Raw genomic sequence first — 22,996 nt, forward strand, 5'->3', positions numbered from 1 at the left:
CAAGACAACTCGGAAATGTCCGACTTGCACACTCGTTGAAGAAATGGTGCCAGAGTTTCCCATTTGGTAAAATATCAGAATAGACCAATAACGTACATACATTTTTAACTCGGAGATACCGAGTTTCCGAGTTGTATTGAAAGCACCATAGTGGCAGCATCTGTCAGTGCTAGCCTGTCTCCACACACACATAGCGCTGAGAGAGACGCAGATAATCGTGAACCGGAGCATCCAAGTTCAGACGCTTATCACGCTTAGCGTTTTTCTTAACCAGCCAGTATGCGATGAGGTGCGTTCTCTCCGCCCGCTACAGCTGAAAAACAACGAACAACAACAGTTCTAAATAGTGTGGAATTGTTTTTGCTGCAGTCATGGCAGGCCTGCTTCGCCCGCTTTTATTCGGTAAGTCTTGTTTTTATTATGGCAGGTCCGCTACTGTAGTGTAGTTACTGTTATTGGTGTCGCATGATAGCCCAAATCAATGTAAACTACGCGCTCCGTCTCTTTCAATTGAATATTGCTTGGTTGTTGAAACATTGATACAAAAAATTATATAATTTGTAATTGTTTAAATGGTTATTCGTGTTTTCTAACAGGATCATCTTCCTACTATGAATCATCAACAAAAGCTCAATATGTCTCACTGAGTGCGTTTCTGCAGCAATCATAAATCACACGCCGTGTTTTCCAATGCAATATTCACAGATGCATAAAATTGTCATCATAAGTCTGTTGCCCAACAAAGGGAGGCCTGTATGTATCCAAAGAAAACCCATGTAGTTATGCTCTGTCATATCTCCTACTTGAAAAGAAGAGAATGTTGAATGTGACTCATTGTGAGGCTAATTATAAAAGTGGACCCACTGATTGGTGCAGTAGTGAATTCAATTAGACCTGTGTTTAAACATGAAACCAGCGTGTTTTAAAATATAGGATTGTTTTTCTTTTTGTTAATCTGACATCATGAGATGATTCAGATTTTAAAATAGATGTCAAAACAATAAATATGATAGTTTACAGTGCAGTACCAATGTTTTCCTGTTCCTGTGTAGTACACAGCCTAGACAAACAAGTCTGTCTGTCCTCAGACAGTTGAGAAGCAACACCCAACTCACGAGGAGCTGGATTGTTTAGATCTAGAATGGATTATCTAAGGAAAACCAGTTATATGTAGGCTGTAATGAAGTTCCTACAGGCTAGTCATTATACTGGACACAACGAGCACAGCACAGTCAAACCGGGTTGGAAGTTATCCCGTTACTAGAGAGCACACACATTTATCTTGACAGTCAGTGGAGCACGTGTTTTCCTTCTGAGTTAAGTGGCTTTACCACTCAACCCCCTCAACCCATAGTTTAATTGTAGTGACACTGTGCCTGACAGATATTGATTGCATGGAACATTGTAAACCATCACAACAGAGGCCACTAATTAGTGTTGCCACTCAGTGCTCTAGCCAACTCCTTGTATTGTATGGTTCAATGAAAACGGTAGTCAGAGGAGTCTACTTGTGTTCAATAAAAACGGTAGTCAGAGGAGTCTCCTTATGGTTCAATGAAAACGGTAGTCAGAGGAGTCTCCTTATGGTTCAATGAAAACAGTAGTCAGAGGAGTCTCCTTATGGTTCAATGAAAACAGTAGTCAGAGGAGCCTCCTTATGGTTCAATGAAAACGGTAGTCAGAGGAGTCTCCTTATGGTTCAATGAAAGCGGTAGTCAGAGGAGTCTCCTTATGGTTCAATGAAAACAGTAGTCAGAGGAGCCTCCTTATGGTTCAATGAAAATGGTAGTCAGAGGAGTCTCCTTATGGTTCAATGAAAATGGTAGTCAGAGGAGTCTCCTTATGGTTCAATGAAAGCGGTAGTCAGAGGAGTCTCCTTATGGTTCAATGAAAGCGGTAGTCAGAGGAGTCTCCTTATGGTTCAATGAAAGCGGTAGTCAGAGGAGTTGGTATGGAACCAGGCTACACCCTTTTTCTATATCCTTTCACCACATCCAGACTCAGGGAAATCATTTACCAACTTCATCGTTTTTTATGAGGGGATTGTATTATTTTCTGTCCTATTTCCATAACAGCCAATGAGAATATTACCTTGTCGCTCTATTGGTCCAGTGCTGACATTTACAGTAGTGCTGACATTTACAGTAGTGCTGACATTTACGGTAGTGCTGACATCTGTTTTAAGCACTATGCAGGCACAAAAGAACAAGGACAGCACTTCGGTACAGTAGCCTATAGGCTTTTCTGAAACTCCCTCCCTCCACTGGCTCTGCGAAATGTGTTTACTTCAACACAATGCTTTCCACTGCGCTGGCTGGCTGGCTGGCTCACGACATCAGGAAGGATTCAATATCCAAAACCGTGATTGTTTCTCAGTGATTATTACATTTGGAAAGTATTCAGATCCTCTGACTTTCACCACATATTTTTAACGTAACAGCCATATTCTAAAATGGATTCAATTGTTTTTTTCCTCATCAATCTACACACAATACCCCACAATGACAAAGCAAAAACAGGTTTGAGATTTTAGCAATAGTATAAATAAATAAATCAATAAAATACAAATATCACATTTACATAAGTATTCAGACCTTTTACTCAGTACTTTGTCGAAGCACCTTTGGCAGTGATTACAGCCTCGAATGTTCTTGGGTATGATGCTACAAGCTTGGCATACCTGAATTTGGGGAGTTTCTCCCAATCTTCTCTGTAGATCCTCTCAAGCTCTGTCAGGTTGGATGGGGAGCGTCGCTGTACAGCTATTTTCAGGTCTCTCCAGAGACGTTAGTTCGGTTTTAAGTCCGGGGTCTGGCTGGGCCACTCAAGGTCATTCTGAAACTTGTCCTGAAGCCACTGCTATGTTGTCTTGGCTGTGTGCTTAGGGTCGTTATCCTGTTAGAAGGGTGAACCTTCACCCCAGTCTGAGGTCCTGAATGCTCTGGAGCAGGTTTTCATCTAGGATCTCTCTGTACTTTGCTCTGTTCATCTTTCCCTCGATCTTGACTAGTCTCCCAGTCCCTGCCGCTGAAAAAACATTCCCACAGCATGGTGCTGCCACCACCATGCTTCACGGTAGGGATGGTGTCAGGTTTCCTCCAGATGTGATGCTTCGGCATTCAGGCGAAAGAGTTCAATCTTGGTTTCATCAGACCAGAGAATCTTGTTTCTCATGGTCTGAGAGTCTTTAGATGCCTTTTGGCAAACTCCAAGCGGGATGTCATGAGCCTTTTACTGAGGAGTGGCTTCTGTATGGCCACTCTACCATAATGGCCTGATTGGTGGAGTGCTGCAGAGATGGTTGTCCTTCTGGAAGGTTCTCCCATCTCCACAGAGGAACTTTAGAGCTCTGTCAGAGTGACCATCGGGTTCTTGGTCACCATTGAAGGTCCCCTAGAACACAGTGGCCTCCATCATTCTTAAATAGAAGAAGTTTGGAACCACCAAGGCTCTTCTCCCCCGATTGCTCAGTTTGGCCGGGCAGCCAGCTCTAGGAAGAGTCTTGGTGGTTCCAAACTTCTTCCATTTAAGAATGATGGAGGCCACTGTGTTCTAGGGGACCTTCAATGCTGCAGAAATGCTTTGGTACCCTTCCCCAGATCTGTACCTCGACACAATCCTGTCTCGGAGCTCTACGGACAATTCCTTCGACTTCCTGGCTTGGTTTTTGCTCTGACATGCACTGTCAACTGTGGGACATTATATCGACAGGTGTGTGCCTTTCCAAATCATGTCCAATCAATTTACCACAGGTGGACTCCACTCGTTACAGAAACATCTCAAGGAAGGTCAATGGAAACAGGATGCACCTGAGCTAAATTGCAAGTCTCTTAGCAAAGGGTCTGAATAAAAAAAACTATTTTCTCTTTGTCATTATGGGGAATTGTGATGTCATTATGGGGAATTGTGATGTCATTATGGGGAATTGTGATGTCATTATAGGGAATTGTGATGTCATTATGGGGAATTGTGATGTCATTATGGGGTATTGTGATGTCATTATGTGGTATTGAGATGTCATTATAGGGTTTGTGTGTAGATTGATGAGGAAAAACATTAATGTAATCAATTTTAGAATAAGGCCTTAACGTAACAAAATGTGGAAAAAGTCAAGAAGTCTAAATACTTTCCGAATGCACTGTATACACATATAAACCTGCTAATCGCAGCCTGTTCACTTTCAACAGTTTTCTGCTGTGAGAAATGTACACTGTAGGCAGCCAGAGAACAGGCACTATGCATTTCACTACTACCCACAGCTAAAGCTGCCTACACAGTGCTGCAAAGTCAACATCCCTCTGTCTGTAGCCCTGCCATCCTCCTACAGGACACAGCAGCATCCTGGAACCCATTCAAAGCAGGTAGAATAGTCATTAATCATACTATTGACCCTCATGAATGTACTTAGCAGGACAGGTAAGTGATTGATCACTGATGTGGAATGATATGGATATAAGGAGATAGAGAGCATGCTATAGAGATGAAGCAGCCGAAGCACTTGTGTGAATCACACACACAGAGTTTATACTACCGGTCAAAAGTTTTAGAACACCTACTCATTCAAGGGTTTTTCTTTATTTTTTAAAACTATTTTCTACATTGTACAATAATTGTGAAGACATCAAAACTATGATATAACACATATGGAATCATGTAGTAACCAAAAAATGTTAAACAAATGAGATTCTTCCAATAGCCACCCTTTGCCTTGATGACAGCTTTGCACACTCTTGGCATTCTCTCAACCAGCTTCACGAGGTAGTCACCTGGAATGCATTTCAATTAACAGGTGTGCCTTCTTAAAAGGTAATTTGTGGAATTTCTTTCCTTCTTAATGCATTTGAGCCAATCATTTGTGTTGTGACAAGGAAGGGTTGGTTTACAGAAGATAGCCCTATTTGGTATAAGACCAAGTCCATATTATGACAAGAACAGCTCAAATAACCAAAGAGAAACGACAGTCCATCATTACTTTTAAGACATGAAGGTCAGTCTATCCGGAAAATGTCAAGAACTTTGAAATGTTCTTCAAGTGCAGTTGCAAAAACCATCAGGCGCTATGATGAAACTGGCTCTCGTGAGGACCGCCACAGGAATGGAAGACCCAGAGTTACCTCTGCTGCAGAGGATAAGTTCATTAGAGTTACAGAAATTGCAGCCCAAATAAATGCTTCACAGAGTTTAAGTAACAGACACATCTCAACATCAACTGTTCAGAGGAGACTGTGTGAATCAGGCCTTCATGGTTGAATTGCTGCAAAGAAACCACTACTAATGGACACCAATAAGAAAAAGAGACTTGATTGGGCCAAGAAACACGAGCAGAGGACATTAGACTGGTGGAAATTTGCCCTTTTAGTCCGGAGTTCAAATTGGAGATGTTTGGTTCCAACCGCCGTGTCTTTGTTAGACGCTGTGTGGGTGAACGGATGATCTCTGCATGTTTATTTCCCACTGTAAAGCATGGCGGAGGAGGTGTTATGATGTGGGTGTGCTTTGCTGGTGACACTGTCTGTGATTTATTTAGAATTCAAGGCGCACTTAACCAGCATGGCTACTACAGCATTCTGCAGTGATACACCATCCCATCGGGTTTGGGCTTAGTGGGACTATCATTTGTTTTTCAACAGGACAATGACCCAACACACCTCCAGGCTGTGTAAGGGCTATTTGACCAAGAAGGAGAGTGCTGCATCAGATGACCTGGCCTCCACAATCAACCAACTTCAATCAAATTGAGATGGTTTGGGATGAGTCGGAACGTAGAGTGAAGGAAAAGCAGCCAACAAGTGCTCAGCATATGTTGGAACTCCTTCAAGACTGTTGGAAAAGCATTCCAGGCGAAGCTGGTTGAGAGAATGCCAAAGAGTGTGCAAAGCTGTCATCAAGGCAAAGCGTGGCTATTTGAAGAATCTCAAATATAAAATATATTTTGATTTGTTTAACACGTTTTCCTTGGTTCCTACATGATTCCATATGTGTTATTTCATAGTTTTGATGTCTTCACTATTATTCTACAATGTAGACAATAGTTTAATGAAAATAAAGAATAACCCTTGAATGAGTTGTTGTTCTAAAACCTTTGACCTGTAGTGTACGTACCCGCGCTTTGGCTAAAGATAATTATGAAGAGGCATACAGTCAATGTCCAGTGTGGTGTGTTGCAGTGATTGAGTGCCCATGTGAAGGGTTACGGTCATCATAATATCTACCCTTTAAAGCTCCCTATCTGCCAATGCAGTGCTGCAAAGTCCACTAACCTCTGTCTGCTGCCCATTCTCCTATCATCCTATTGGACAGTATTCTCGGCTGGTTGAATAGCCATTCATCATGGTATTGACCCCCATCAGATGTACATCACCCTTCTGATTGGGTAGAAGAAGGAGATAGAAGACGACAGTGGAAGTCCTGAGATAACTCTTCAGAACAATCAGCTATACACCATTGGCTAAAGATGCATATGACATGGGTTAAAGATGAAGAATCACACAATCAATGTCAAGTCCAATGGGATGCAGTGATTGTGAATGATGTCCAATGGGATGCAGGGATTGTGAAGGATGTGATAGATGTCCAATGGGATGCAGGGATTGTGAAGGATGTCCAATGGGATGCAGGGATTGTGAAGGATGTGAATGATGTCCAATGGGATGCAGGGATTGTGAAGGATGTCCAATGGGATGCAGTGATTGTGAAGGATGTCCAATGGGATGCAGGGATTGTGAAGGATGTCCAATGGGATGCAGGGATTGTGAAGGATGTCCAATGGGATGCAGGGATTGTGAAGGATGTCCAATGGGATGCAGGGATTGTGAAGGATGTCCAATGGGATGCAGGGATTGTGAAGGATGTCCAATGGGATGCAGGGATTGTGAAGGATGTCCAATGGGATGCAGGGATTGTGAAGGATGTCCAATGGGATGCAGGGATTGTGAAGGATGTCCAATGGGATGCAGGGATTGTGAAGGATGTGAAGGATGTCCAATGGGATGCAGGGATTGTGAAGGATGTCCAATGGGATGCAGGGATTGTGAAGGATGTCCAATGGGATGCAGGGATTGTGAAGGATGTGAATGATGTCCAATGGGATGCAGGGATTGTGAAGGATGTGAAGGATGTCCAATGGGATGCAGGGATTGTGAAGGATGTGAAGGATGTCCAATGGGATGCAGGGATTGTGAAGGATGTGAAGGATGTCCAATGGGATGCAGGGATTGTGAAGGATGTCCAATGGGATGCAGGGATTGTGAAGGATCTCCAATGGGATGCAGGGATTGTGAAGGATGTGATATATGTCCAATGGGATGCAGGGATTGTGAAGGATGTCCAATGGGATGCAGGGATTGTGAAGGATGTCCAATGGGATGCAGGGATTGTGAAGGATGTGATATATGTCCAATGGGATGCAGGGATTGTGAAGGATGTCCAATGGGATGCAGGGATTGTGAAGGATGTCCAATGGGATGCAGGGATTGTGAAGGATGTGAAGGATGTCCAATGGGATGCAGGGATTGTGAAGGATGTCCAATGGGATGCAGGGATTGTGAAGGATGTCCAATGGGATGCAGGGATTGTGAAGGATGTGAATGATGTCCAATGGGATGCAGGGATTGTGAAGGATGTGAAGGATGTCCAATGGGATGCAGGGATTGTGAAGGATGTGAAGGATGTCCAATGGGATGCAGGGATTGTGAAGGATGTGAAGGATGTCCAATGGGATGCAGGGATTGTGAAGGATGTCCAATGGGATGCAGGGATTGTGAAGGATCTCCAATGGGATGCAGGGATTGTGAAGGATGTGATATATGTCCAATGGGATGCAGGGATTGTGAAGGATGTCCAATGGGATGCAGGGATTGTGAAGGATGTCCAATGGGATGCAGGGATTGTGAAGGATGTGATATATGTCCAATGGGATGCAGGGATTGTGAAGGATGTCCAATGGGATGCAGGGATTGTGAAGGATGTGAATTATGTCCAATGGGATGCAGGGATTGTGAGTGAGTGCACATACAGCAGCATCCTGGAAACTATTGAGAGCAGAGAATAATAGTCTTTAATCAATATATTGACCCCCATGAAGAAGACGACGTTGGAAATCCTGAGATAGAGATAACAAAGTAGCTGAGACACACACACACACACACACACACAAGAATCACACAGTCAATGCCCAGTGTGGTGCAGTGCCTGTGAGTGCAGTGCACATTTGAAGGACGTGGTTCCTTAGGCCCAGACCAGATGGTTAAAACCTCTTGGAGCACCGATCCCTTTAGCAGGATCATTTTCGTCAACATCCGGGGGAATTCTAATTAAATTACAAAAAATATTACATTTTCATGGAATCACAAATGCAATATACCAGAACACAGCTTAGCTTGTTGTTAATCCACCTGGCGTGTCAGATTTCAAAAAAGCTTTAGGGTGAAAGCAAACCATGCGATTATGTGAGGACAGCTCCCAGCAGACAAAACATTACAAACAGCTAGCAGCAAAGTAGATTGGTCACGAAAGTCAGAAAAGCAATTAAATTAATCGCTTACCTTTGATGATCTTCGTATTTTTGCACTCACGAGACTTCCAGTTTCTTAATAAATGTTTGTTGTTTTCCATAAAGATTCTCTTTATATCCAAAAACCTCAATTTGGTTGGCACGTTTTGTTGAGTAATCCACAGGGTCGTGCAGGTCACGATGGGCAGACGAAAATTCCAAATAGTATCCGTAAAGTTCGTAGAAACATGTCAAACGTTTTTTTTATAATCAATCCTCAGGTTGTTTTTACAATGAATAATCGATAATATTTCAACCGGACGGTAAACTTTTCAATACAAGAGAGAAAGAAAAGGTCTCGCTCCAGTGGCACGCTCATGAACAAATCTAAGGACATCTGGCTATCCACTGACGCGATGTGATCATTCTCGCTCATTTTTCAGAGTAAAAGCTTGAAACTATGTCTAAAGACTGTTCACACCCTGTGTAAGCCATACGGAAAGGAATCTGGTTGATATCCCTTTAAATGGAGGATAGGCTTGCAATGGAACAGAGTAGTTTCAGAAAAACATCACTTCCTGGTTGGATTTTCCTCAGGTTTTCGCCTGTAATATCAGTTCTGTTATACTCACAGATAATATTTTGACAGTTTTGGAAACTATAGAGTGTTTTCTATCCTAATCTGTCAATTATATGCATATTCTAGCTTCTGGGCCTGAGAAATAGGCAGTTTACTTTGGGAACATTTTTTATCCAAACATCAAAATACTAGCTTCAAGAGGTTTTAACAACATTGCCCCTTCCAGATCTCAGCAGGAGAGCAAAGAACCAAATGATTTCCCTGCAAAGGGCTGCTACATAACACAAGGAGCAACAATAGCTACACAGGAAGTTGGCCTGCAACAGAGAGATGTCAGGGAAGGAAATCATTGGATTTACTGTGGAATGAATATTTATCACAATCTGGGATCCTCCATAGATCCTGTTCCAAGTCAAATAAACAGTTTTCTGGTATCTGTTTGGTATGACTTAGTGTCTTGTTGTAGTTGCTCTTGTTGTTGTTGTTGCGCTTGTTGTTGCTCTTGTTGTTGTTGTTGCTCTTGTTGTTGTTGTTGCTCTTGTTGTTGTTGCTCTTGTTGTTGTTGCTCTTGTTGTTGTTGTTGTGTGAGTATGAATTATTATGGTCAGTAGTACTTAGCCTTTCTATCTGTCATGGGTCAATGAAGTGGCATTCAAAGTAAAGTTTTGTCTCAGTCCTGGGTGATGTCCAAGTCTTGACCTTGAAGCTAGATATAGAATACAGCTGTCCAAGTCTTGACCTTGAAGCTAGATGTAGAATACATATCTCCTAGTCTTGTCCTTGAAGCTAGATGTAGAATACATATCTCCTAGTCTTGTCCTTGAAGCTAGATGTAGAATACATATCTCCTAGTCTTGACCTTGAAGCTAGATGTAGAATACATATATCCTAGTCTTGTCCTTGAAGCTAGATGTAGAATACATATCTCCTAGTCTTGTCCCTGAAGCTAGATGTAGAATACATATCTCCTAGTCTTGACCTTGAAGCTAGATGTAGAAAACATATCTCCTAGTCTTGATTTTGAAGCTAGATGTAGAATACATATGTCCTAGTCTTGTCCTTGAAGCTAGATGTAGATCACATTATTGCGTCAGCCCCTTGGTGAAAAAAGGGCCTCTTTTCCCTATGGGCCCTGCTCTAAAGTAGTGCACTGTATAGGTAATTGAGGTGTCATTAGGACGTACCCAAGGTTAGACGCAGACAGCCATGTGGAAACTCAGAGAGTACACAACCAGACCAGTACTATAATAGTTGGCCAGTATGTGGTTCAGTGAAACACGTTCCCATGATTCCTTACATTGCCTGAGACCTGCCGGAAGACTTGTGTTAGCTCCCTGAGCTTCAGCCTTTAGTTCGGCGCGCTAACACAGCCTCATGGTTGAGACACAGGTTCAAACCCAGTTAGTCACACCAGAAGTTCTGGGGACTCAGAGGAGGATCTTAATTTGATCAGCCTGTTGCAGGATAACTTTCCGGCAATGCAGAAAATGTAAAACGGATGACGCTGGGCCAATTGTGCGCCTCCTCATGGGTCGCCCGGTCACGCACGGCTGTGACACAGCCTGGGATTGAACCCAGGTTGGCAGTGACAACTCAAGCACTACAATGGAATGCCTTAGACCACTGCACCACTCGGAAGGCCTATGACTGACCTCTCTATAGAAAGATAAGACTCTCAATAAGACAATAGTGTTCTCCGTTCTGCTCTACGAGTTTGGAAGTTAACCCATATGAATGAATGGAAGTCTGGAGGTAGTTTCGTGCTAACAAATATAAGGGGTTAAATATGTTTCCAAAAAAACCACAAATATTTTGTGAGCTTTCTTATATCTCCTAGATATAGGACAGACACTTATTACAAAACCCTCATTCCTTATGATAGATTTTTGAACTGTCTTTTTTGGCATTTATGAATGTGTTATTTCATGTGTATCTATGAGCTATAGTAGTAGGCGAAATTCAATATTTTTCAATATTTTTTTTCCTCTGACAGTCAGTTTACAACATTCTCCTCACCCCCTCCTCTCCACCCTCCACCCTCACCCCCTCTTCTCCCCCCTCACCCTCACCCCCTCCTTTCCACCCTCCACCCTCACCCCCTCCTCTCCACCCCCCCACCCTCAACCCCTCATCCCCCCCTCCTCTCCACCCTCATCCCTCTCCTCTCCATCCCCCACCCCCATCCATCTCATCCCCACTCCTCTCCACCCCCACCCCCCCTCTTCTCCATCCTCTTTTGTCTGTAATATCTTTTTTGTTGTGTCAGACCCCAGTAAGACTAGCTGTTGCCATTAGAGTCGGCTAATGGGGATCCTAATAAATCTAAATCAAATCCTCTCCACCCCAGGGATGTGTTTGTAGAGCCGACAGACAGACAGAACCAACCCAGGAAGAGAACAGGGATGTGTTTGTAGCCGACAGACGGACAGACAGAGCCAACCCAGGAAGAGAACAGAGATGTGTTTGTAGAGCCGACAGACAGACATACAGAACCAACCCAGGAAGAGAACAGGGATGTGTTTGTAGAGCTGACAGACAGACAGAACCAACCCAGGAAGAGAACAGAGATGTGTTTGAAGAGCCGACAGACAGAACCAACCCAGGAAGAGAACAGAGATGTGTTTGAAGAGCCGACAGACAGACAGAACCAACCCAGGAAGAGAACAGGGATGTGTTTGTAGCCGACAGACAGACAGACAGAACCAACCCAGGAAGAGAACAGGGATGTGTTTGTAGAGCCGACAGACAGACAGACAGAACCAACCCAGGAAGAGAACAGGGATGTGTTTGTAGAGCCGACAGACAGACAGACAGAACCAACCCAGGAAGAGAACAGGGATGTGTTTGTAGAGCCGACAGACAGACAGACAGAACCAACCCAGGAAGAGAACAGAGATGTGTTTGTAGAGCCGACAGACAGACAGACAGAACCAACCCAGGAAGAGAACAGAGATGTGTTTGTAGAGCCGACAGACAGACAGACAGAACCAACCCAGGAAGAGAACAGAGATGTGTTTGTAGAGCCGACAGACAGACAGACAGACAGAACCAACCCAGGAAGAGAACAGAGATGTGCTTGTAGAGCCGACAGACAGACAGACACCAGGAAGAGAACAGAGATGTGTTTGTAGAGCCGACAGACAGACAGAACCAACCCAGGAAGAGAACAGAGATGTGTTTGAAGAGCCGACAGACAGAACCAACCCAGGAAGAGAACAGAGATGTGTTTGAAGAGCCGACAGACAGACAGAACCAACCCAGGAAGAGAACAGGGATGTGTTTGTAGCCGACAGACAGACAGACAGAACCAACCCAGGAAGAGAACAGGGATGTGTTTGTAGAGCCGACAGACAGACAGACAGAACCAACCCAGGAAGAGAACAGGGATGTGTTTGTAGAGCCGACAGACAGACAGACAGAACCAACCCAGGAAGAGAACAGGGATGTGTTTGTAGAGCCGACAGACAGACAGACAGAACCAACCCAGGAAGAGAACAGAGATGTTTGTAGAGCCGACAGACAGACAGACAGAACCAACCCAGGAAGAGAACAGAGATGTGTTTGTAGAGCCGACAGACAGACAGACAGACAGAACCAACCCAGGAAGAGAACAGAGATGTGCTTGTAGAGCCGACAGACAGACAGACACCAGGAAGAGAACAGAGATGTGTTTGTAGAGCCGACAGACAGACAGAACCAACCCAGGAAGAGAACAGAGATGTGTTTGTAGAGCCGACAGACAGACAGACACCAGGAAGAGAACAGATATGTGTTTGTAGAGCTGACAGACAGACAGACACCAGGAAGAGAACAGGGGTGTGTTTGTAGAGCTGACAGACAGACAGAACCAACCCAGGAAGAGAACAGATATGTGTTTGTAGAGCCGACAGACAGACAGACACCAGGAAGAGAACAGGGATGTGTTTGTAGAGCTGACAGACAGACAGAACCAACCCAGGAAGAGAACAGAGATGTGTTTGAGTTTGAATCAGTGATAGAAGCCATGCCAGCTGTAAAGGCGTGTCCTTATCTAACGACAAGCCTCTGTGACTCTGCATAAAGAAAGCCACAGCCTGGAAAGTGTGTTTTGGGAATAAGGAATAGCCTAAACCTTTGTCTTGGTGATGCTTTCTGCCATGTATCTGTGACCTCACTGTCCTGGTCAAAGAGGAGCCAGACTTACTTATCTACAGTAACTGCAAGGCTCTGTGACTCAGCATTTAGAAAGCCATGGCTAGGATGGGAAATGTATTTTGAGAACAAGGAATGAATCTCAGTCTTCTTGTCATGTGGTTGGTGACGGAGCCACAGGGGAGCTTAGCCCAGTGTGAGCTCATAGTTCAACATATTCAAACAGTGTGGAATTAAGCTGATTGGACTCTAGACTGTATTAAGCCATTTGTGGTTAAAACTGGGACCAGACAGGAGCACATTCCTTAACAGGTCAAAGACTGACAGGTGTCACTCAAGTACTTAGTAACTTAATATCCATCTGTCACATGCAATGTAAATTGTCCGATGGCGATTTGTATGAATTGTTCATCAGTCCAATGGCTTGGGGGTAGAATCTGTTGAGGAGCCTTTTGGTCCTAGACTTGGAGCTCCGGTACCGCTTGCCTTGTGGTAGCAGGGATAACAGTCCCTGACTGGAGTCTCTATTTGTAAGGATATCTTATTTTGTAAATCTTATTTTAGTAATGCTTTATTTCACAGCCCGACGTAAGCTGGTACCTAGTAAGGATACCTAGTAATGGATGGAAATCTCTGTCTCTCTCTCTCTCTATTTCCTTCTCTCTTTTCTTCTCTCTCTCTTTCCTTCTCTCTTTCCTTCCTTTCCTCTTTCTTTCCTATTTCTTTCTTTCTCTCTCTCTCTCTCTCTCTCTCTTTCCTTCTCTCTTTCCTTCTTTCCTTCCTTTCCTATTTCTTTCATTCTCTCTTTCCTTTCCTTCCTTTCCTATTTATTTTTCTTTCTCTCTTTCCTTCTCTCTCTATCTTTCCTTCTCTCTTTCCTTCCTTTCCTCCTCTCTTTCCTTCCTTTCCTCCTCTCTTTCCTTCCTTTCCTCCTCTCTTTCCTTCCTTTCCTCCTCTCTTTCCTCCCTTTCCTCTTCTATTTCCTTCCTTTTCTCTTTCCAGGCTCCACACTGTTTTTCCTACTGTCATGTGATGCCCTGCTGAGTGATGGACCACCCACCTTGCTGTCCACCTCCCAGCCCTCACCTCTGTCCCTCATGGACCTGGACCAAGATGTGGAGGAGCAGCCGGAGAGGATGACCGGTACATTAGAGTAGTGGACCAGGAACCAAAGGGTCGCTGGTTCAAATCCTATGCCCGGCAGGGAAATCTATTGGGGACATAGTCCTAGCATCATCATCCTAGAGCAAGGCATTTAATCCCCAAAATAATCCACGAAGTGTTTGTGGACAATAAAGTAAATAAGTATTCTTCTTCTCTGTAGTTCCAGGCAGCCCCACCACAGTACCAGGCCTAACCTCCCAGGGACAGGAGTCCTCGGGGTTATTCAATGACGACAACAAGCCTCTGCAGTCCTCTGTTCATCTCTGGGATGATGTCAGAGACCAAGTCAACATCACTGGTCTAGACAGGAAGTCCCTCAGAGGTATGTATATGACAGTGGTATGTCCTTTCTGTCTGACATCAGAGTTCCCCTGCTATATCTTGTCCACTCTTTCGTGAGAAGAGGACAGGGATGATCTTAGAGTTAATATATGGCAGCAGGTAATATGTCCCAAACAGCAGCACTAGATGCTCACCACCACTCACACTATATAAATTAAGATGATATTGCTGAGATGGGTGTATTTATTCCCAGAACTGTTTATTGTGGTGGGCTGGGTAAAGGCTGGGTAACGGCTGGGTAACGGCTGGGTACAGGCTGGGTACAGGCTAGATACAGGCTGGGTACAGGCGAGATACAGGCTGGGTACAGGCGAGATACAGGCTAGGTACAGGCTGGGTAAAGGCTGGGTAACGGCTGGGTACAGGCTGGGTACAGGCTAGATACAGGCTGGGTACAGGCGAGATACAGGCTGGGTACAGGCTAGGTACAGGCTGGGTACAGGCTGGGTACAGGCTGGGTACAGGCTGGGTACAGGCTGGGTAAAGGCTAGGTAAAGGCTGGGTACAGGCTGGGTAAAGGCTGGGTACAGGCTGGGTACAGGCTGGGTACAGGCTGGGTAAAGGCTGGGTACAGGCTGGGTACAGGCTGGGTACAGGCTGGGTACAGACTGGGTAAAGGCTGGGTAAAGGCTGGGTACAGGCTGGGTACAGGCTGGGTACAGGCTGGGTAAAGGCTGGGTACAGGCTAGATACAGGCTGGGTACTGCAGAATTATTTTACATTATGTCTGCACTGAGAGAAAGTTGAGTTGAGTATGATTCCTTGAGTTGAGTTGAGTATGATTCCTTGAGTTGAGTTGAGTATGATTCCTTGAGTTGAGTTGAGTATGATTCCTTGAGTTGAGTATGATTCCTTGAGCTGAGTTGAGTTGAGTATGATTCCATGAGTTGAGTATGATTCCTTGAGTTGAGTTGAGTATGATTCCTTGCATTGCGCAGAAGAACGGGGATGGGGATATGTTTCACTGCGGTACCAGTGTGGCAGACGATTTCTTATAAGCGTCCGGATTAGTCTCCCTGTCCTTGAAAGCGGCAGCTCTAGCCTTTAGCTCGATGCGGATGTTGCCTGTAATCCATGGCTTCTGGTTGGGATATGTACGTACGGTCACTGTGGAGACGACGTCATCGATGCACTTATTGATGAAGCCGATGACTGAGTAATAGTCCTATCAGTCAATAACAGGAGACAGCACCTTAGGCTGCTGCCCTATATACATTGACTTGAAATCACTGGCCACTTTAATAAATGGAACACTAGTCACTTTAATAATGTTTACATACATGTATTACTCATCTCATATGTATTTACTGTATTCTACACTATTCTACTGTCTTAGTCTATGCCGCTCTGACATTGCTCGTCCATAAATGTATATATTCTTAATTACATTCCTTTACTTATATTTGTGTGTATTGGGTATATGTTGTGAAATTGTTAGATATTACTACACTGTCGGAGCTAGACACACAAGCATTTCGTTACACCCGCAATAACATCTGCAAAACACGTGTATGTGACCAATAAAAATGGATTTGATTTATGTCTGGGAAATCGGTTCTATATGAACATCATATTTCAGTGTGACTGTATTGGGGGGGAGGGTGCCTCCCAGTCTATTGTAAATCAAGCAACACTAGGGATTGACAGTCTGTTTGTGTTGTGGATAATACATGTGTCCCAGTCACACTGACATATTTCACTACACAGAGTTAAGGAGCGTTCATTATAATAAATCATAGGTTAGGACTGTGTGCACTAGTAAATACCAGGTCATCTCTGTACTGTAAAGTCAAGTACTACCATTTCTTCTTGTTCGTCTCAGGTTACAGTCAGACCCTCTCCCAGACGTCCACCTCTCCTATGGAGGAACCCAGACAGGGAAATCACACCTCTCCCTTCAAGGATGCGGTGGAGAGGCAGGAGCGGGAGCTATGGGAGATGGAGAGAGAGTCCGGCGGCCTCCCCCTGGAGGCTGGCTACGACCAGAACCAGAGCCTGCCTACCACCACCTCCAACACCACCACATCCAACACCACCACATCCAACACCACCACATCCAACACCACCACATCCAACACCACCACATCCAACACCCCCACCTCCAACACCCCCACCTCCAACACCACCACCTCCAACACCACCACCTCCAACACCACCACCACCCCAATCTCCAACACCCCCACAACCCCTGCTGCTGACCCTCTGGTTCCTGTAGACTCAACCACCTTAGACCCACAATACGTCCCAGTGTACGGGGGTTCACAATCAACTCCTGAAGACACAGTGGAGGTAGACGTAGCAGATGAGGAGGAGGAGGAGGAGGAGGAGAGGGAGAGTTCCACCCCTGAGCCTGATGCCTCCACCTCCAGACCAACCCTCCCAGAGGTAGGTGTCTTCCCCAGCCTTGGGCCTCTCCAGTCGGACAACACCCATACAGAAGACCAGGAGGAGGAGGAGGAAGAGGAAGAGGAGGCAGTGGTCCTTGGAAGACCTAGGAGTGACTCGGGAAGAGCAGGGAGAGGAGGGGACATCTCTCCCCTGACCACAGCCCCCTTGGCGTCTCTGGCGCCAACGGTCGATGTCACGGAGGATTCAGCGGTCCGTCTGGAGGACGAGGAGATGTTCGCTGGGAAGGAGATCCAGGAGAAGGAGAGGAGGCAGGAGGAGGAAAAGAAGCATGATGAGGAGGAGCAGGAGGTCAGGCATGGAGGAAAAGAGCTGTTAACGGAGGCAGAGCTCCTCCGTGGTGCACACTTCCCACAGGAGATACAGCAGGTTCAGTAGTATGTCTAATCTATAATGTAGCGGAGGAGGTGGTTCAGTAGTATGTCTAATCTATAATGTAGTAGAGGAGGTGGTTCAGTAGTATGTCTAATCTATAATGTAGTGGAGGAGGTGGTTCAGTAGTATGTCTAATCTATAATGTAGCGGAGGAGGTGGTTCAGTAGTATGTCTAATCTATAATGTAGTGGAGGAGGTGGTTCAGTAGTATGTCTAATCTATAATGTAGCGGAGGAGGTGGTTCAGTAGTATGTCTAATCTATAATGTAGTAGAGGAGGTGGTTCAGTAGTATGTCTAATCTATAATGTAGTAGAGGAGGTGGTTCAGTAGTATGTCTAATCTATAATGTAGTGGAGGTGGTTCAGTAGTATGTCTAATCTATAATGTAGTAGAGGGGGTGGTTCAAAAGTATGTCTAATCTATAATGTAGTAGAGGGGGTGGTTCAGTAGTATGTCTAATCTATAATGTATCTGAGGTGGTTCAGCAGTATGTCTAATCTCTAATGTAGTAGAGGAGGTTCAGTAGTATGTCTAATCTATAATGTAGTAGAGGGGGTGGTTCAGTAGTATGTCTAATCTATAATGTAGTAGAGGGGGTGGTTCAGTAGTATGTCTAATCTCTAATGTAGTGGAGGAGGTGGTTCAGTAGTATGTCTAATCTATAATGTAGTAGAGGAGGTGGTTCAGTAGTATGTCTAATCTATAATGTAGTGGAGGAGGTGGTTCAGTAGTATGTATAATCTATAATGTAGTGGAGGAGGTGGTTCAGTAGTATGTCTAATCTCTAATGTAGCGGAGGAGGTGGTTCAGTAGTATGTCTAATCTATAATGTAGTAGAGGGGGTGGTTCAGAAGTATGTCTAATCTATAATGTAGTAGAGGGGGTGGTTCAGTAGTATGTCTAATCTATAATGTATCTGAGGTGGTTCAGCAGTATGTCTAATCTCTAATGTAGTAGAGGAGGTTCAGTAGTATGTCTAATCTATAATGTAGTGGAGGTGGTTCAGTAGTATGTCTAATCTCTAATGTAGTGGTGGAGGTGGTTCAGTAGTATGTCTAATCTATAATGTATCTGAGGTGGTTCAGTAGTATGTCTAATCTATAATGTAGTAGAGGGGGTGGTTCAGAAGTATGTCTAATCTATAATGTAGTAGAGGGGGTGGTTCAGTAGTATGTCTAATCTATAATGTATCTGAGGTGGTTCAGCAGTATGTCTAATCTCTAATGTAGTAGAGGAGGTTCAGTAGTATGTCTAATCTATAATGTAGTAGAGGGGGTGGTTCAGAAGTATGTCTAATCTATAATGTAGTAGAGGGGGTGGTTCAGTAGTATGTCTAATCTATAATGTATCTGAGGTGGTTCAGCAGTATGTCTAATCTCTAATCTAGTAGAGGAGGTTCAGTAGTATGTCTAATCTATAATGTAGTGGAGGTGGTTCAGTAGTATGTCTAATCTCTAATGTATCTGAGGTGGTTCAGTAGTATGTCTAATCTATAATGTAGTAGAGGAGGTGGTTCAGTAGTCTGTCTAATCTATAATGTAGTAGAGGGGGTGGTTCAGTAGTATGTCTAATCTATAATGTAGTAGAGGAGGTGGTTCAGTAGTATGTCTAATCTATAATGTAGTAGAGGAGGTGGTTCAGTAAACTATGATCCTATGAGGAGTAGCCTTTCCTTGAAGACTTGTTAGCCCCCTGAGGTAATGACCAAACTTCAGTTCGGCGTTCTTGTGGCACACAGGAGACTGGTTTGAACCTGACCGGTCACACTATGGTACTGTGTATCACTCAGCCCCATATATTTAGAAGTTTTTGATTGGTTTGACAGTCTCTTACTAACTTCCTTTTACCTCCTCTCTTAATGTAACCACCAGGTGATCTGTGTGGACTGGAGCGATCTGGCTGGGAAGGGGTACGTCATCCTCAACATGTCAGACAACGTTGACTGTGTGAGTAACCACAACGTGTCTAGCCACCAGGTGACATCGTAAACATATTTTAGGACCGTAATATTGCAGCACTGTAATTGCTGATGTTTCTTAGAATCATTTGTTGGGAAAAGTTCTGATTTTGTAAATGTGTAATTGAATCAACAGGGCATGATGGGATGCCATTAGATGGTATCCTGGTTAAACCAGCCTGAACACTTGTGTGTGTAGCGTACAGTCTGGTCTAACCAGGCTATAGATCCAGACAGCTCCATTGTTGTCCTTCACTGTGAGGCAACCCAGGAGCCCTTTCACTGTGAGGAAACCAGGAGCCCTTTCACTGTGAGGGAACCAGGAGCCCTTTCACTGTGAGGAAACCAGGAGCCCTTTCACTGTGAGGAAACCAGGAGCCCTTTCACTGTGAGACAACCCAGGAGCCCTTTCACTGTGAGACAACCTAGGAGCCCTTTCACTGTGAGACAACCCAGGAGCCCTTTCACTGTGAGACACCCAGGAGCCCTTTCACTGTGAGGAAACCAGGAGCCCTTTCACTGTGAGGGAACCAGGAGCCCTTTCACTGTGAGGCAACCCAGGAGCCCTTTCACTGTGAGACAACCAGGAGCCCTTTCACTGTGAGGAAACCAGGAGCCCTTTCACTGTGAGGGAACCAGGAGCCCTTTCACTGTGAGGGAACCAGGAGCCCTTTCACTGTGAGACAACCAGGAGCCCTTTCACTGTGAGACAACCCAGGAGCCCTTTCACTGTGAGACAACCAGGAGCCCTTTCACTGTGAGGAAACCAGGAGCCCTTTCACTGTGAGGGAACCAGGAGCCCTTTCACTGTGAGGCAACCCAGGAGCCCTTTCACTGTGAGACAACCAGGAGCCCTTTCACTGTGAGGAAACCAGGAGCCCTTTCACTGTGAGGGAACCAGGAGCCCTTTCACTGTGAGGGAACCAGGAGCCCTTTCACTGTGAGACAACCAGGAGCCCTTTCACTGTGAGACAACCCAGGAGCCCTTTCACTGTGAGACAACCAGGAGCCCTTTCACTGTGAGGCAACCCAGGACCTTTCTTTCCTCTGACAGTCAGTTTACAACATTCTCCTCACCCCCTCCTCTCCACCCTCCACCCTCACCCCCTCCTCTCCCCCCTCACCCTCACCCCCTCCTTTCCACCCTCCACCCTCAACCCCTCATCCCCCTCTCCTCTCCACCCTCATCCCTCTCCTCTCCATCCCCCACCCCCATCCATCTCATCCCCCCTCCTCTCCTCTCCTCTCCACCCCCACCCCCCCTCTTCTCCACCCTCTTTTGTCTGTAATATCTTTTTTGTTGTGTCGGACCCCAGTAAGACTAGCTGTTGCCATTGGAGTCGGCTAATGGGGATCCTAATAAATCTAAATCAAATCCTCTCCACCCCCCCCACATCATCCCTCTCCATCACCCAAGAGTCCCTCCGTCACCATGGAAACAACAGAAAGCCGTGCAATTATAATCAATGTGACCTTTTTGGTTGTCACGCCAACCGCTACAGAGTAATCACAAGTACCCAGCAGGGAGGAAGACAGAAACCCTCCGATCCACAAAACAGCAGCGCATCAAAGGAGCATGATTAGTTCAACGGCATAGTTTCCAGGCAGATTTATTCCGTACAGCATGAGTCATCACCACACAACCTTCTCTTTTTTTCCCCACAGAATACCATTTTGTATGTTAAACAGTTGCATATTTTGTACGTCTGTTTGTTTCTACCTTGTCCTCTTGTCCTTGTTTCAGCTGGATCCTCTATACAGCTAACTACAGCACAAACCAAATCGATCTGACAACAACCAGGTCACCTGATGCCCCCTTTAGTTTTTTTTCACTGTTAACCTCTGACCTCTCCTGTTGTGTTTTATGTTCAGGATGAGTTCCGTGTGGAGAGTGGAGACCGGCTCTTGGAGCTGCTAGAGACAACCTTCTCTAGGAAGATGAACAGTCCTCAGGGCTCCTGGCTCATCTCTCTCTCTAAACCCACCAGACAGGACCACCAGCTGCTCGTCACGCTGGCCAACGAACACGGTACCAGATACATCAGAGAGCTGGGGCCCAGAGAGCTGGGGCCCACTTTCTCATTGCAGTCAAGCTCTCAAACCTAGGTTTCATAGAAATACTGTGAAATATGTGATCCCGAGCCAAACTTTGTCAAATGACATGAATATATACACGTAGATGTCTCCACAACACTGTATTCTCATGCGGTTGCTCACTCGTGTGCTATTTAGTAACATTTGTTTGTGTGATTTCTGACTGTCTTTTAGGAGTTATTGCCACCAAGGATATGTTGTCAATGTTAGGCGAAATCAGGAGAGGTTTACATGAGGTGAGATCCTTCTGTTTCTATGTAAGGTTGTAAATGGGTCGGCCTGGTCTCCGTCCGAAGTATAAACGGATTCTGTCTGACTGAAACTGAACTGTTCAGTGTGTCTGGTTCCAGATTGGTATCCAGAACTACAGCAGCGCTAACACCTGTCACTCCAGGCCCAGTCAGACTCGTAGTGACTACGGGAAGCTGCTCGTGGTCCTGGTGATCATAGGTTCTGTCTGTGTGGTCATCATCGCGTCTGGTCTCATCTATATCTTCTGGCAGAGACGCCTGCCTAAGATCAAGACTATGGTAGGTGTAGATTTACTGTAGATTTACTTACTGTAGATTTACTGTAGATTTACTTACTGTAGATTTACTGTAGATTTACTTACTGTAGATTTACTTACTGTAGATTTACTTACTGTAGATTTACTGTAGATTTACTTACTGTAGATTTACTTACTGTAGATTTACTTACTGTAGATTTACTTACTGTAGATTTACTTACTGTAGATTTACTGTAGATTCACTTACTGTAGATTTACTTACTGTAGATTTACTGTAGACTTACTTACTGTAGATTTACTGTAGATTTACTTACTGTAGATTTACTTACTGTAGATTTACTGTAGATTTACTTACTGTAGATTTACTGTAAAGCACTTTGTGACAATGTTGTTGTAAAAAAAAAAGAAGGGCTAAATGAATAACATTGAATTGATTGATTCATTGATTGATAAATGGTATTGATTGATTGATTAATTGTTATTATTTGATAAATGTTATTGATCGATTGATTGTTATTATTTGATAAATTATATTGATTGATTGATTGTTATTATTTGATAAATGGTATTGATTGATTGATTGATTGTTATTATTTGATAAATTGTATTGATTGATTGATTGTTATTATTTGATAAATGGTATTGATTGATTGATTAATTGATTGATAAATGGTATTGATTGATTGATTGATTAATTGATTGATAAATGGTTGATTGATTGATAAATGGTATTGATTGATTGATTCATTCATTGATTGATAAATGGTATTGATTGATTGATTGATAAATGGTATTGACTAATTGATAAATGGTATTGATTCATTTATTCATTCATTGATAAATGGTATTTATTGATTCATTGATTAATGGTATTGATTGATAGATAAATGGTATTGATTGATAAATGGTATTGATTGATTGATTGATAAATGGTATTGATTGATTCA

At 44.2% G+C, this 22,996-nt stretch overlaps 1 protein-coding gene across 1 annotated transcript in view; it reads left to right on the forward strand.

The window, feature by feature from the left end:
* The first annotated feature begins 203 nt into the window (after window positions 1-203).
* The window catches only part of LOC139371447 (podocalyxin-like protein 2), a 27,660-nt gene continuing 4,867 nt past the window's right edge, over window positions 204-22,996 (forward strand). The window contains exons 1-8 of the mRNA XM_071111869.1: window positions 204-402; window positions 14,205-14,345; window positions 14,527-14,688; window positions 16,531-17,483; window positions 19,362-19,436; window positions 21,320-21,476; window positions 21,716-21,777; window positions 21,892-22,071. Coding sequence (XP_070967970.1) covers window positions 372-402; window positions 14,205-14,345; window positions 14,527-14,688; window positions 16,531-17,483; window positions 19,362-19,436; window positions 21,320-21,476; window positions 21,716-21,777; window positions 21,892-22,071 — 1,761 coding nt within the window. The 5' untranslated portion in view covers window positions 204-371. The remainder of the gene's footprint in view (window positions 403-14,204; window positions 14,346-14,526; window positions 14,689-16,530; window positions 17,484-19,361; window positions 19,437-21,319; window positions 21,477-21,715; window positions 21,778-21,891; window positions 22,072-22,996) is intronic.

Source organism: Oncorhynchus clarkii, chromosome 17 (assembly GCF_045791955.1).
Source record: "Oncorhynchus clarkii lewisi isolate Uvic-CL-2024 chromosome 17, UVic_Ocla_1.0, whole genome shotgun sequence".
Lineage (NCBI taxonomy): Eukaryota > Metazoa > Chordata > Actinopteri > Salmoniformes > Salmonidae > Oncorhynchus > Oncorhynchus clarkii.